General features: G+C 45.4%; 1 protein-coding gene across 1 annotated transcript; it reads left to right on the top strand.

Annotated features, from left to right (window-relative positions):
- Positions 1 to 48: 48 nt before the first annotated feature.
- Sdhd (succinate dehydrogenase complex subunit D) lies at positions 49 to 9600 on the top strand. Its single transcript, NM_198788.3, has 4 exons — positions 49 to 159; positions 2373 to 2489; positions 4121 to 4265; positions 8682 to 9600. Exons 1-4 carry the CDS (start codon positions 108 to 110, stop codon positions 8845 to 8847), a joined length of 480 nt encoding a protein of 159 aa, NP_942083.1. The 5' UTR covers positions 49 to 107; the 3' UTR covers positions 8848 to 9600.
- The last annotated feature ends 5508 nt before the right edge of the window (positions 9601 to 15108 follow it).

Here is a 15108-nt window from a genome sequence, read left to right as displayed (position 1 = left end):
CTTCCGGTTCACTCTTGAGGTTGCTTCGCCGTTCTTTTACTCGGGGGCGGGACTTACGACATAACTGCTTCCGGGCCGTAGGGTGACCTTGAGCCCTCAAAAGCGAAATGGCGGTTCTCTTAAAGCTGGGCGTTCTCTGCAGTGGCCAAGGAGCTCGAGGTGAGGTGTCTTGGCCATCAAAGGTTCTTGCTGCAGCCTGGAGCAGGGGAAAGGAAGGAGTGAGGGCTCGACTGCCGGGTAGTGGGACGTCTTGAGAGGAAGAAACTTCCTCTGGTGCCCTCGGGGCACCTCTGCGGACGCAGCGGTGACCGCGGTAGCCCAGGGCCCAAGTGTTTACAACCTGGCTGGTCTCCCCTGCTCGTACTTTTCGCTTCTGGACTGTGGTTGTGACACCGGGCTAATGTGAAAACAAACTCCTATCCGTGTGTGGATGGAAGGAATCTGTTTGATAGTTGTTTTTAGTGGCTTGCTATATGTAGTTCTGGCTTTCCTCGATCTAGCCATGTAGACAAGACTAACCTAGAGCTAGCCGGTAGCTCCCTGACTGGTTCCCGAGTGCTGGCATAACAACCATGCACCATCACTCAGGGCTTCGATAACTATTTTAACCAGACATTTTCGTTATACCAGGCGCTTAAGAGGCTGGTGTACAAGCATGAATTAAACTGTTTCAACCCTCGAAGAACATCTTGTGTATGTGTGTGGAGGGGGGTACAGGTAGAGTAAGGCAAAACCTGTTGAGCTATATAGACATTAATAATGAGTGTAGAGAAAGTTTGGGGTACTTGCTTTGGAAAGACTAACGTGCCTTGATTCTGCAGGGAATTACATTACAGTTGCAGTAACCCAGAGCAGCAAAAGCCAAAGTGAGGGGATATAAAGATTCCCAGGGTGTGATAAAATGGAGCAAATACAGTAAGATTTGTGAAAGTCAGAGTGTGAAATTAGCCTAGAAAGGCAAAATGGAACTAAGCCACAGAACTTATTTATTTTATTCTATTTTGAAAATACAGTCTCTCCGTGTTGCCCAGGTTGGGGGTAAGTTTGAAAAGTTTGATGGGTTTACAATCTTGGTTTATTTTTGCTGTTACTTTCGTTGCTTAGGCTGTTCTGGAACTTGTCCTGTCTCAGCCTCCTGAGTAGCTGGTGTGCACCACAAGGCCTCACAGTCTTTTCCTTTTGAGCCCAGCATCTCATGCTTGCTAAACATAAGCCTTGTTGCCAGACTATATAGTCTCAGCCTCAGCCTAGATTTAGGGTTAGTAACATTGTAGATGGTCTTGATGGATAGAGAGCAGATTAGACCCAAGTCGTGGAGATGAGATAAGCACCATTGTGGTAGCCAGGCAGGTGAAGTCCTGAGCTTGGAAGGTACAAGGAAAAGAAGGCAGTCTTGGGAAGTTAAGGAGATTTGTCAACAGGACTTGGTGATTTATAGAGAGAAACACTGGCTGGCTATTGGCTGTTACTGGAATTGACTCTATGGAGTCACAAAGTCCAAGGTCATGGGGCAAGGGATGAAGAGCAAGGCGACTCTCTAAGTGAGAAGCTAGCCTGGTCTGCATAGAGAATTCCAGGCCAGTCAGGGCTACACAGTGAAACCCTGTAACCACCATCTACCCCTCCACTCCTACCCCACATGCCCATGCACGACTCCAAAAAAAAAAAAAAAGATGAAAATATTAAATTATCTTTTTTTGTGTATGTATGTAGTTAGCATCCTGGGAACGCATTAAACCTTTGTTTGCTTTGCCTAATTTTTCAGCAGTGTTAAGAAGTAACTGCAGTTGTCGATTGTGTTGGCTAGTTTTTGCCTGCTTGAAATACATCTTAGAGTCAGTGGGAAAGAGAACTGTCTCCACTGGCTTAGCCTTTGGCCATGCCTGTGAGAGAGTGTCTTGCCTGATGATGTGGAAGGACCCAGGCCATTGTGGGGAGCCCTATCCCTGGCACTTGTGCCTGGGCTGAATAATAAAGTTAGTGAGTTTGAGCCATGGAGCAGGCCAGTAAGCAGCGCTCCCCCCGTGATTTCTGCTTCCGTTCCTACTTGATTTCTTGCCCTGATTTCCTTCAGCTGTAGACAGTGACCTGGGACCGGAAGCCACAGTAAACACTTTCTTCCCCAAAGTTGGTTTTGGTCATGGTATTTATCATAATAACAGAAAGCAAACTAGAGCATTCTTCTACAGCTACTTAAGTTTGCTGCTTATCATCCCATGGCATGTACCATGCACGTGGTGCACAGACATACATGTCGGTTAGACACTCATACATATTAGAATAAATCATTTAGAAAGTAAAATGATTAATTTGTGTGGCACACTCACGGTCCTGTTAGGCAGTACTTACGAACCCTCCCTTTCTTCCCTCAGCTCTGTCACTCCGAAGCCGGGCGGTCAGACCTGCTTTTGTGTCCGCATTTCTCCAGGACCAGCCTACCCCAGGATGGCGTGGCACCCAGCACATCCACCTGTCACCAAGCCACCAGTGTAAGTTCTCTCTGCCTCTGTTTCGTCAACAGTTTCATTTATTATTTTAAGTGTGGTGGTGTTTTGCCTGCATATCTGTCTGTGCCTTTGCATTCCTGATGCACAGGGGTCCAGAAGAAGGTGTTGGACTCCCTGGAAGGGAGTTAAGTTGTGCATTGCTAGTGTCTGGGGGCTTTGGCCATCTTTACCTGGGCTAATAATACATTTGGTGGGTCTTGGTGTCTCTTCTCAGGGAGACTCTCATTGTCTGCTAGTAAAATACAGACCCAGTTTACAAACCTTTGTGCATACAGTGCATACATGTTAGAGTAACACCACTTACGTTCACAGAGAACCTTCTGGCCTGACTCTTCAAAATGTGTTACATTATTGTCAAGAAAACAACCCTGTGGGAAGTCTGTCTGTTTAGCCAGTGGAAAGGAGCCAACTGTACGAAATCTAATCTTGTGGACTGGGTCCTGGATTTATAGTTGAGATTATTTTTTTTTTTAGGTTGATTAAAACCAAATGGGATTTCGTAGGTTAAATACTGTGTGGATATCCACCTTAGATACTCTAGACATGACTTAATGAGTGACCTGTATTTCTGCTGAAGTCTGGAGGGAGAAATACTTATTCTGTCCTGGCTGGTCTGAAAACTGCTTTGTAGTCCAGGCTAGCCTCAAACTTGCAGTGATCTTCCTGAAATCATGATTTTGATTTGCCTTTTTGTTTGTTCATTTTTCTGAGATAGGGTCTTGTGAGGCTGGCTTGGAACTCACTGTGCCCTCCAGACTGCAGTCCTCCTGACTCCGCCTGCGGGTGCCACGATTCCAGGCCTTCATGCTTGGCTGCTGAGATTTGTAAAGCATCTCTGTTTTTATTTTTTTTTATTTTTTGCCTTTCAGTCCTACTTGGTTCTTAAGTCAGCCACTTAACAGATGAGAAATTCTGCCTGTAGGGCTTTTCTGCCTTTTAAAATCTTTTTGGTTTTGACTAGTTTTTGTTTCTGGATTCCTTTGTTAGATTTATCAGACTGGTTCTGGAGTACATGGGGCTGAAGAAAGTCCCCTGAAGTAGTATGCACAGATTTTGCTGTGTGTGCCTGTGTACATGCTAGGCAGGAGCTCCATCCTTTTGAGAGGTTTTTCTAGGAGTCCATAGCCTCTTAGAGACGCTTAGAGCCTTTGCTGTTTCTGACCTGTCTGCGATCATCTTCATGTTTCATTTGTTTGACACTGAGTTGTAAACAGACAGAAGAAGGACCGTAACCTTCAAAAGTAGCCTTACACCTTTGCCTCTTTTCACTCTGGTTTGAGCTGTTTTTAATACATAACACATTTACTCCCAAAGATTAGACAGTTATTAGCATTATTATTTTAAAGGGGTTTCATTAGGAATTGCTAAATTACACTCATAAGATACCTGCGTCACTGAAGTAAAAAACTACCTTAATTTCACAGATACTCAGCCTGCCTTGTTGCTTATAAGCAAATGTGTCTTGTGCTCAGAGACACAGAGGATACTCTGCCCCACTCTGTGCTCCAGATGCATTTGCTGTGTATACTATCTACCGTTCTGATGGTTCTGGTAATCATGTGATTGAAGTGTTTGTTCTTTCTCAACTCATGTGAATGTGGTTCTTTTTGTAGCTGGTTCCAAGGCCGCATCTCTCCACTGGACCAGTGAGAGGGTTGTCAGTGTTTTGCTCTTGGGCCTGATTCCAGCTGGGTACTTGAATCCCTGCTCTGTGGTGGACTACTCTCTGGCTGCAGCCCTCACCCTGCACAGTCACTGGCAAGTACCACAATCCCTCTGCATTGTCGGCTTGGTCTGTTTGCTGCAAGCCTGTCTTTAGAAAGAAAACATCGATTGAAATTCTTAAGACTTGTAGAAAACTTGAAAACATACAAACAACTATCAGTGGCCAAATAAATCTGGGTATGTGGGTAGATTATTGGAATTAAGTGTTTTTGAATTAAGGGTTTTTTTTTTTATTTTTTTTATTTTTTATTTTTTTTTTATTTTCTTTTTTTGGAGCTGGGGACCGAACCCAGGGCCTTGCACTTGCTAGGCAAGCGCTCTACCACTGAGCTAAATCTCCAACCCTTGAATTAAGGTTTTATTATGTAGCACAGGCTGGCCTTAAACTTGAAATTGTCTTGACTCAGCCTCAAGGGCTGAGATTACAGATGTGCACTTCTGTCTAGGCAACTTCTTTATTGCTGTGAAGAGACACTGTGACCAGGAGTTCATTTGGGACTTACAGGTGTAGAGGGTGAGTCCAGAGTCATCGTGGTGGTGAGCATGACAGCAGGCAGGCGTGGTACTGGAGCTATAGCTGAGAGTTTATCTCTTGATCTGTAATCAGGAGGTAGAGAGGGAGAGAGAGAGACAGAGACAGAGACAGACAGAGAGGGAATGGTGGGAGTCTTTTGAAACCTCAGAGGTATCCCCAGTGATACATCTTCCAGCAACGCCACACTTCCTCATCTTCCCCAAAGAGCTCCACCAATTGGGAACCAAGTATTCAAATATATGAGCCTATAGAGACCATTCTCATTCAAGCTACCACAACTAGCATGCCTAGCATGTATCCATCTGCTTGGTTACTGTCTTAAATTTTAACAATCTTCATAAGCAATTTGAATGCAGTGTTCATAAAGCCGAGTTTCCGATTGCCTCCCTGTCTGTTCCTCCTGTGTACTTTTTTGAGATGGGGTTTTACTCAGCAGCCCTGGATGACCTGGAACTTAGTAAATAGTCTAGGCTGTCCTTGAACTCAGGGATCTCTGCCTCCTTGACCTGGGATTACAGGTGTGCCCACCACACACACCTGGCTCCTTCTCTTTCTGTGTGACTTATTATCAGCCCATGTGCCCTTATGTGTTCCAGCCCTGAATCTGCTCATCCCCCTTAATTGATCCCCTCTGTGTTTGTTGCCAGCACAGTAGCCCCCGTGACCTGTTAATATGTTATGTGATAGTTTTTCTCTCTCAATACCTAGCTCATCTTACTCAAACTAAAAGAATTCTTAGAGTTTTGAATAGACTCTGTATGTGGCATTAGATGCCTACGAGTCTTGTCTGTTTCAGGAAGCTGAAGCAGGAAGACCGCTAGTTCAGAGTCATCCAGGGCAATAGTGAGACCTTGTCTCTATTGAAAACTTACTATTCTCAGGCAGGAGAGAGGGCTCAGAGGTTGAGAGCATTGACTGCTCTTCCAGAGGTCCTGAGTTCAAATCCCAGCAACCACATGGTGGCTCACAACCATCTGTAATGGGATCTGGTGCTCTCTTCTGACTTGCAGATATGCATTCAGAACTCTGTGTATATAATAAATAAATAAATAGAGCTTCTTAAAAAAAAAAAACCCAAAAATATACTATTCTCAAGTGTGGTACCACACCCCTGTAATCCGCATTTGCTGAGGCAGGAGGATCATCTTGAGTTCAAGGCCAGCTCTGTTACATAGTGAGTTCAGGTCCAGCCAGGGCAACAGTATGAGACCCTGTCTCAAGAAACCAAAATAGGGGTTGGGGATTTAGCTCAGTGGTTAGAGCGCTGGCCTAGGAAGCGCAAGGCCCTGGGTTCGGTCCCCAGCTCCAAAAAAAGAACCAAAAAAAAAAAAAAAGAAAAAAGAAAAAAAAGAAACCAAAATAAAGGGCTGGAGAGATGGCTTAGCAGTTAAGGGCAGTGGCTGCTCTTCCATAGGACCTGTGTTCAATTCCCAGCAACCACACGGCAGCTTACAGTTATATTTTTGCCCTTTTTTTTTGGAGCTGAGGACCGAACCCAGAGCCCACTGAGCTGAATCCCCAACCCCAGCTTACAGTTGTTTGTAACTCCAGTTCTAGGGGATCCGACTCCCTCACAAACACATACATGTAGGTAAGACAACAATGAACACACAGAAGTAAGTCATGTATATAAAGAAACCCAAAAAACCAAGGTAAAGCAAACAAAAGACTGCCCCAAGAGCCCTTAACACCCCACCCCAGCCAGACCCTCCTCCCGCACGTGCACATATGTGCACACATGTGCATACACGTGCACACACGTGCACAGCACTCCTCTCATCTCCAGATGCTCTTTACAGACACACTGACTTTCTTCTTATTCCTCAGATGTGTTGGGGACCCTCCACTCTGGTCTTCACTCTTTTGTGTCCTAGTTACACATCTGGCTTGTTCCCCATCTCAAGATCTTTTTGGTTTCTTTTTTAAATAATGTTTTAATTTATGTCCTTTTAAAAAAAAATTAGTATTCTGTCTGCATATTACACCTGCATACCAGAAGAGGGCATCAGACCCCTTTACAGATGGTTGTGAGCCACTGTGTGGGTTCTAGGAGTTGGAACTCAGTTCCTCTGGAAGAGCAGCCAGTGCTCTTGGCCTCTGAGCCACCTCACCAGCGCCATCTGGAGGTCTTAAACACCATGTTTCAGTTACGAGTTATGCACTCTGCCGTTTGTCATTCATCTTGCCCTTGTTTTGTTCCATTTTGTGTGTATCGTTCTGTGCCTTCGTCCCTTCCCTGTCTATTGTGTAAGTGCATATACAGAGCTGCTCGTGTACCGCAGTTGTCTAGTGCTTGTCGAGCATTTGTAAGCCCCTCGCTCTGTCCCCACTATTCCAGGCATGGTGGTGCATGCCTGGAATCCTAGCAGTAAGGAGGAGGAGGCAAAAGAATCACAAGATCAAAGTCATCCTTAGTAAGATTTCATTTTAAAAAACAAAGCAGTAATAAAAAAAAAGGAAAGGAAACTATGTCTGCACTAAAACTTACACAAGAACACCATAGCACATTACTTAAATTAGGTAAAAGTGGAAAGCATCCGTTTGGCCTAACTAGAGCATGGAGTATGGTGTCACGGTCATACAGTGGAGTATTATTCAGCCACATGAAGGAGTGATGTTCTGAGGTGTGCTGCAGTGTGGACATTGAAAGCAGAATACACTCTAAAGAAGTGTGACACAGGGCACATCTTGTGTGGTCGTACTGTATAAAATATTTGCCAGAATAGGCACAGCTACAGCAATGAGCAAGTCAGTGCGTGGGTAGTGAGTGGGACAGCTAGTGCTTCCCAAGTATGTGAAAACGCTCTAGCATTAGTGGCCGTGCTTCAAATGCTGACTACTAAACTGCCCAGTTCTATACTGTTAAAGGTGAATTTTGTGGCGTGAGTTACATCTAAATAAAACTGCTATAAAAATGGTAAAGTCAGGCCACCCCTTACTCAGGCTGCTCTGTGCTGAAACCTGGTCATTATTTCCTTGGGGCCTCTGCTGTCTGCCTCTGCTTTGCTTGCTTTTTACTTGACTGGCAGACGCCAGCCTCATTCATGTCCTGACTGTTCCTTAGGGATGCCAGGATCCGTGCCACGGTTTGGGTGGTCTTCTGTTTCACTAGAATGTCTGTTTCTGCACAGAGGGGCACCTGCTACCTGCTGTACCCTCCACACTCCTGACACACACTGCATGCCTCGTCACTCTTCAGAGTGAAGCTCTGTAGGGCATTTGCTGTAGTTAGAGATGAGAAGAGGACGACACATGGAGGAGCAGTCAGTCCCCTGCAGAGGGAAGTTCACAGATCTCTTTGTCATTAGCAACTCTAGTTTTTTGTTTGTTTTCTTGCTGTTTGAGACAAGATTTCTCTATGTAGCCTTGGCCATCTTGGAACTCACTCTGTAGACCAAACTGGACTCAAACTTCCCTCTGCCTCCCTAGTGCTGGGATTAAAGGCCGGCACTACCACTGCTGGGCTATTAGCAACTCTGTTGCATTTTGGTCTCTACTTTTTAAAAAAAAAAAAGATTTATTTATTTATTATATGTAAGTACACTGTTGCTGTCTCCAGACACATCAGAAGAGGGCATCGGATACCATTACTGGTTGTTGTGAGCCACCATGTGGTTGCTAGGATTTGAACTCGGGACCTCTGGAAGAGCAGTGAGTGTTCTTAACCGCTGAGCCATCTCTCCAGCTCTGGTTTCCACTTTTTAACCATGAGTTGCTTTGGCTGTTACATCAAAGCATAGAAATAATCCCACCCATGAAGGTGGCTGCACAGGGTCCATGCGAGAGGCAGTTGTTGGAGTCATTGATAAAGACTTTGTGTTTTGGGATGTTTTGTATTCTTTGGGGTGAGTGGGGTACTTAACTTGTCTGCATGACCTCTAACTGCCCTTTTGTTTGACTTTTCTTTTCATTAGGGGCATTGGACAAGTGGTTACTGACTACGTTCATGGGGACGCACTGCAGAAGGCTACCAAGGCAGGCCTCTTGGCAGTCTCAGCTTTGACCTTTGCTGGGCTTTGCTACTTCAATTACCACGATGTAGGCATCTGCAGAGCGGTTGCCATGCTGTGGAAGCTCTGACCTCTTGGTGTAGCACTTTGATTGTATGCCTCCTTGCCTCTGCTTTATCAATGCTGTTCACCTCACAATGAGGAGGGATGAAGAATAAATCCGTTGGTGGGCAGAATGTCTTGTAATTACATGGCTATTTTCAGAATTTATTTGTTGAGGAATTAGGTTCACTCATTCGTGAGTCTGAGTTCCATTGTCACTGAGTCTGGTCGCCAGCTCATGTGACTCATGGTGTAACTGAACATTTCATAAGCTCATGTTGCCTTTGATCACTGTTTCTTAAGGAGAGCCAGCTAATTGCTGTCAGGATAAGAGTAGACTTCTCTCCTCAGACTGGGAGGGAGGACTGTTCATTCGTGAGTCAGAGTTTGCATGAAATTGAACAGTATTCTGTTTGGAACCTTCCACTCTTGTTCAGGTGGCCCCAGCTGTTGGTGGCTCTGTTTCTAGGGGACTTTTAATCAGGAGATGCCCTCAATTACTGATGTTTTTAAGTCTTAGGAAGGAAATTGAGGAAAGTTAGATTTCGGGAAGTTCAATTTAGGGAGCTCTCCTTTGTAGAAGGGTTCAAATATGACAGATCGCAAACAGACTTACTCTTCAAATGTCTCTCACTTGTGCAGGAATGAGCTGTCCAAAAAAAGTAAGACTAAGTAATAAACTGTCTTCCCACCGTGGGAGTTGTCAATGAGAAAGTGTACTCTGGAAAAGCAAAATTTTTAAATAAAATATTATATAATGATTATACATTGCACTCTTTAATCTGCTAGTATTCTTTAGTATTGGGTTTTGGTTGGTGCTTATCTGTTTGAAGTAGAGTCTTGCGGGCTCATGCTGATAAACCCTCTGTAGGGAGACCAGGGTGGCCTCAAACCCCGCAGTCTTTCTGCATCTGCCTCTCACGTGTGGAGTTGTAGTTGTGAACCACAAAGCTCACTTGTTCTGTTCTAGTTGGAGATGGCGCCTTGTTGGTTACCCATCAAAGCCCTGGGCTCAAGCCCTCTACTAGCCTCCCGAGTAGTGGTCTGCCGTGCATGGCTGGATATCATTTTAGTCATTGAAACTGTTGGGCCAGGTGTGGTGGTACACGCCTGTGATCCCAGCTCTCTGGGAGCCTGGGGGAGGATTGCTGTAAGCTTGAGGCTGACATGACCACAATAGATTCCAAGACAGCTCGTCGGGCTAAATAGTGACCCTTACTTAACAAAACCAAAACTGAATAATTAAAAGCAAGCACATCCACAGCTCTGAATTAGAACTGTGTTTGTTTGTGTGGCTTAGCAAGTGAGAACACCAACATAGAATGCCACAGTACAAGAGGACCCATGAGAGGCAGAGACGGGCAGCCTACGTCTGACTAGAGTATGACGGTGGAGTGGTAGGTAGTGTTCTGTGTTATTATTAGGGTGTTGTGTGAGTGCCAAGCTTTCTAAGTCTGTTCTGGATGCACCGGCTGTAAGCCTCGAACAGCACTGTGCATTTCGCTCCCATACTGGGTGGCAGGGCTAGGCAGTGTCTAAATGAAAGAGCCATCTGCTTTCCAGGCACTATTTGCAACAGGTATCAGTATGTCAGGTGGCATGGTCAATGGTCATGGAATTGAAAAACTAAAGGGGGGCTGGAGGGACAGCTCAGTGGGTAAAGACACTTGCTGCCAAGCCTGAGAGCCCGAGTTCGATCCCAGGGATTCCCATGGTGGAAAGATGGCTCCCATTGTCCCATGATCTCTACAGGTATGCTGTGACACATGAACCACATGCCCCTAGAAAGCAAGTCAATATAATAAAAAAGATAGAGGTGGGCGAGAAGGCTCTGCAGGTGAGGTCATTTAACTGCCGAGCATGACAACCTGAACTTGAGCCTCCGGGTCCACAGAGCTGAGGGTGAAATGACCCACGGTTTACCTTACACACCTCAGGAGCACATACAAACAATACATAGTAACAAACTAAGAAGGCACAGTTCAGCTACTGTGGTAGGCTGCTGGCTGCCTGTATGTTTTTTTTAAGTGCTGGCCTTCTGTGGCCAGACTCAAGGTGGGCCAGCAGTGGCTATATAGTCAGTGTTTAGGCTCCACTTGATGACCGATTGGAAGGTTAAATGTGACCCAACGGTAGGGGCTTCACAATGACCACAGGGCTAAAAGCACCAGTAAACGTGAAAAGCTGTGCCTTCTCGGTGCAAAGCTCCAAGGGGAACCGAGGGCAGCAGTGCTTTAGAGAGCTTCCTAACCACAGAGCTAACCATGAGAATGATAAATGGTGACGATGCCTTAGGCACATCCAGAGTTCCAGCCACAGTGACTGGCGCTCTCTTGTGGGCCCAAAAAGAATTCTTAAGCACTTATTTATCTTGTATGTGTTCGGAGGCAAGGAGGGACACACACCTGTGAAAATCGGAACGCATCCTGCAGGAGTCAACTCTCTTCACCCTGTGAGTTTTGAGGACCCAACTCAGGTCAACAGGCTCAGGATCAAGCACCGCTGAGTCAGCATCCTGTCCCTAAGCCAGATCTTTTTTTTTTTCAAGCTTCTACAATTGAATATAGATTCTTCTCTCATAGAATACATCCCAACCAGTTTCCCCTCCTTCACTTTACTTAACTCTCCTCCACCTCTCCTCTCATCCAGACCAACTTCCCTTCCATTTCCTCTTCAGAAAAGAGTAGGCTTCCAAGAGAGGTCAGCCAGACAGGGCAGGATACAATAAGACAAGCCAAAAGTCCTATTGGAGCTTGGGACAAGGCATCCCAATAGGAAAAGTTTCAAGGACAGGTAAAAGTGTCAGGGATACACCCGTTCCTACTGTTAGGAGTCTCACGAAAACACCAACCTAACAGCCATATTATGTATACAGAGGGTCTGATGCAGTTCTCATGTGTGTGTATGCATGCACGTGCATGCAAAAGTACACACACACACACACACACACACACACACACACACACACACACACAAACACTACAAGTGCAGTGCTCATGCAGACCAGAAGAGGGCGCAAGAACCTCTGAAACTGGGGTTACAGACTTTTGTGAGTCTGGAACCAGCCTGGGTCCTCTGGAAGAAGAGCAAGTGCTCTTAACCACTGGGCCATCTAGCCTCCCAAGTAATATTAGGATGGATTTCCTCCTCGGTTGGCCTGAAAGGAGGGAAGGTTGCTTTCATGCCAGAATCACATGCCACTCTGGGGAGAAGGCAATCTCGTGCCCTTTGGTAATAATTACAAGGAGCAAAGGCTGTGGGCACCAGTTCTCTTTCTGGTGTGTTCTTCAGAATAGATATACTCTACTAAGTATATCTTGCACTTTTACTCTACTAAAGGCATGGCTTGTCTACCTCCGCCTCTATTTCCTCCAACATCTCTATCCTGAGTCTCAGAGCGTCCAGCTTCAAAATAGTTTTATCTATAAGATAAAGAACTTGAGAGGGGGACTCTGTTCCCCTATTTCCACTGTGAGTGCAAATCAGGATGCTAAAGAGGACTTTCACAGAGGAGCCTGAGTCTAAGATGACATCACTGTACCATCAGGCCCATCCACATCTGCTGACTTCTGACAGTGCTTCCGTGCAATCTTCTGCAATAGAGTTGCTTGTCCAGAGAAGGCGAGTTTAGGAAGTCCCCTAGTGTGGCTCATCATCTATGGGTCTATCCTTTTGTTTACATCTCTAGCTTGAATCTATTTTCTATCATAAGCACTGGCGTGATAAATGGTCTTGGATCTGTGTCTTTGTCTTGTGATGAGCGTGGCTTTTCAGCTTCCTCTTTAACCTCTGTATTTGTGGAACGTATTCAAGTTTACCTTGTAGCTGTGTGCCTGTGTTTGAGGAGAAACATGTTTGTGCTCACGTGGAGACCAGAGGAGGATGCTGGGTCTTGAGGCCCAGTGAGCTCATAGGATCCCTTACTCAGTGCTGTGGTTACTGGTATGTCCTGCCCTTTCTATATGGAAGCTGGGGATTTGAACTTAGGTCCTCTTACTGTACCAACAAGTGGTCTCACCACTGAGCCACATTTCTAGCTCCTAATTTTGCTTTTTGAAATTTCTGTTTTGAAACTGGTCTTGCTACATAGTCCAAGCTGGCTATGAACTCAACTGTGTAGCCCAGGTTCACCTCAAACCCCCTTTGACCCATTCACCTAAGTCTCTTGCATACAGAGATTGCAGCCATGTGCTCTCACATTCAGGGTTTTACTTCACTGTATGCTTTTCTTCCTCTCCTTGTGTCACAGCTACTTCACCTTTTAGCTTAGCTTTTATTTTTTGTTTGTTATCTAGTTCATGTCTTCAGATGTGAATAAGGGACAGGATAGGTTGGAGGGATGGCTCAGTGGTTAAGAGCACTTGCTGGTCTTACAGAGAATCTGGAGTCAATCCCAACCACACACATGGCAGCTTATAACCCTCTCTATCTCCAATTCCAGGGGGAAATCAGACTCTTTTGGCCTTTCTGGGTACTACACATAAATGGTACACAGACATACATGCTGGCAAAACATCCATACACATAACATACATTCATACATACATACATACATACATACATACATACATATTAGTATAGAACACAGTTTATTCAGGGCATGGGGAAGGGAGTTGATAGAGAAAGACACACACACACAGAATGAGAGAGAGAGAGAAAGAGAGAGAGAGAGAGAGAGAGAGAGAGAGAGAGAGAGAGAGAAGTAGAGGCTGGCCATGAGCATGTGGAGAGAGGGGGGAAGGAAATGGGGAGAGAGTGGAACAGGCAGGAAGGCAAGAGCAAGAGAGCAAGAGACACATAACATTTTTAAAAACATTTTCCAACTATATTTCTGGTTTGAATATTCTTCTAAAGAGATGGTCTGAGCTGGGCACACATCTTTAGTCCCAGCACCCAGAAAGCAGAGGCCAGCAGATCTCTGAGTTCATTGCCAACCTTGTCTACAGAGTGAGTTCCATAACAGCCAGGACTACACAGAAAAACCTGTCTTTCAGAAAACAAACAACAAACAAACAAGAGAGGGAGAGATGGGTGTGACTGATGGTTTGACAGGAGCTGTTACTCAACTCTGTTGGTGGTCCTTGGTATTGACTCCCTCTCCCTCAGACTGACTGTCACTCCCACATAGACCTGCATGGTCACTTGCCCTACGGGCTCTTACTGTAGAGTTTTGTGCTTATTCACTTAAATTCCCCCTCCCCCAGTCACTTAGGAGCTCAAAGAATTCAATAGATTTCTATTTAGGTCCTTTTGTTTCATCTAATAAACTTACTCAATAAAACTGTTGTGGCAATGCCGTTGGTGAGTGACCTGTGCACTAGTGGATAGCCCTGTTCCAAACCCATGGGAGCAAACCCAGGGAGACCCAGTGGATCACAGTGCAAAAAACAAAAGAGAGGAGACATGAAAGTGAGATGGGAATTTGCTCCCTCCCATATGTTACACACACACACACACACACACACACACACACACACACACACAATGAACATACAACCCACAGGCATTCATGCTTTCGAGTGCAAGTGCATGGGCACCCACATACACAGCACAAATGCACAGACATGCATGCATGCACCACACTTGGAACTAACACCGAAGAGGCAGCCTTAGCAGGATGTGGTGGCACCTGCCTATACAGCCGGCAGCTGGGAGGCAGACACAAGAAGAGTGAGTCTGAGGCCAGCCTGAGCTGCATAGTGAGACCCTGTCTCGACAGAAACAAAACAAAAAGATGAAGCAGAGGCAGAGAAAGCTTTTCTCTGGCTGTCCTGGAGTTTTAGCATCATTCAAAGTGAAATTGAATTCTCAAGTGTTACATTGTGTTCCAAGAAATAAACATCTTAAATAGAGAAGTGAGTCAGAGCCCAAGAAGCTTATGAAATAAAAAAAATATTAGTCATAGGGAGAGTGGAGCTACCTAATGTGAACGCAGCCTTCTTTTGGGGCCATTTCCGCTGACATCGGGGATCCCCACACTCGTTGCTCAATCTGGCAGCTGCAGACAATGAGCAGCTCAGGGTGCCGGGAGCTGCTCCGTTCTGCTTGGAGCCTTCCTCTTTGTGCTGAGAACCAACATGAATGACCAGGAATGTTTTAAAGGCCACTATAAAGGAAAAGTTATAAAACATGGAAAACTTTGGGGGGAGATGAATCTAATTCTAATTTGGAGGTCATTTGGAATGAATTAGTTCTGTGCTCTTAAACAAAGGGACAGAGCTGTGGATGTGACTACCAGTGAGCTGTCAGTAGAGCTAGTTGGCAGTCATCTGTCTTAAAGCCTCAGAGT

The sequence above is a fragment of the Rattus norvegicus genome, chromosome 8 (assembly GCF_036323735.1).
Source record: "Rattus norvegicus strain BN/NHsdMcwi chromosome 8, GRCr8, whole genome shotgun sequence".
In the NCBI taxonomy this organism is placed as follows: Eukaryota; Metazoa; Chordata; class Mammalia; order Rodentia; family Muridae; genus Rattus; species Rattus norvegicus.
The sequence above is the reverse complement of the archived record's forward strand: the minus strand, read 5'-3'. Positions and strand labels throughout refer to the sequence as shown.

Coding starts and splice junctions, on each gene's coding strand:
- Sdhd (NM_198788.3), top strand. CDS start 108: ATGGCGGTTCTCTTAAAGCTGGGCGTTCTCTGCAGTGGCCAAGGAGCT. Junction 2,490..4,120: donor CCTGTCACCAAGCCACCAGT/GTAAGTTCTCTC, acceptor TTCTTTTTGTAG/CTGGTTCCAAGGCCGCATCT. Junction 4,266..8,681: donor CTCACCCTGCACAGTCACTG/GCAAGTACCACA, acceptor TCTTTTCATTAG/GGGCATTGGACAAGTGGTTA.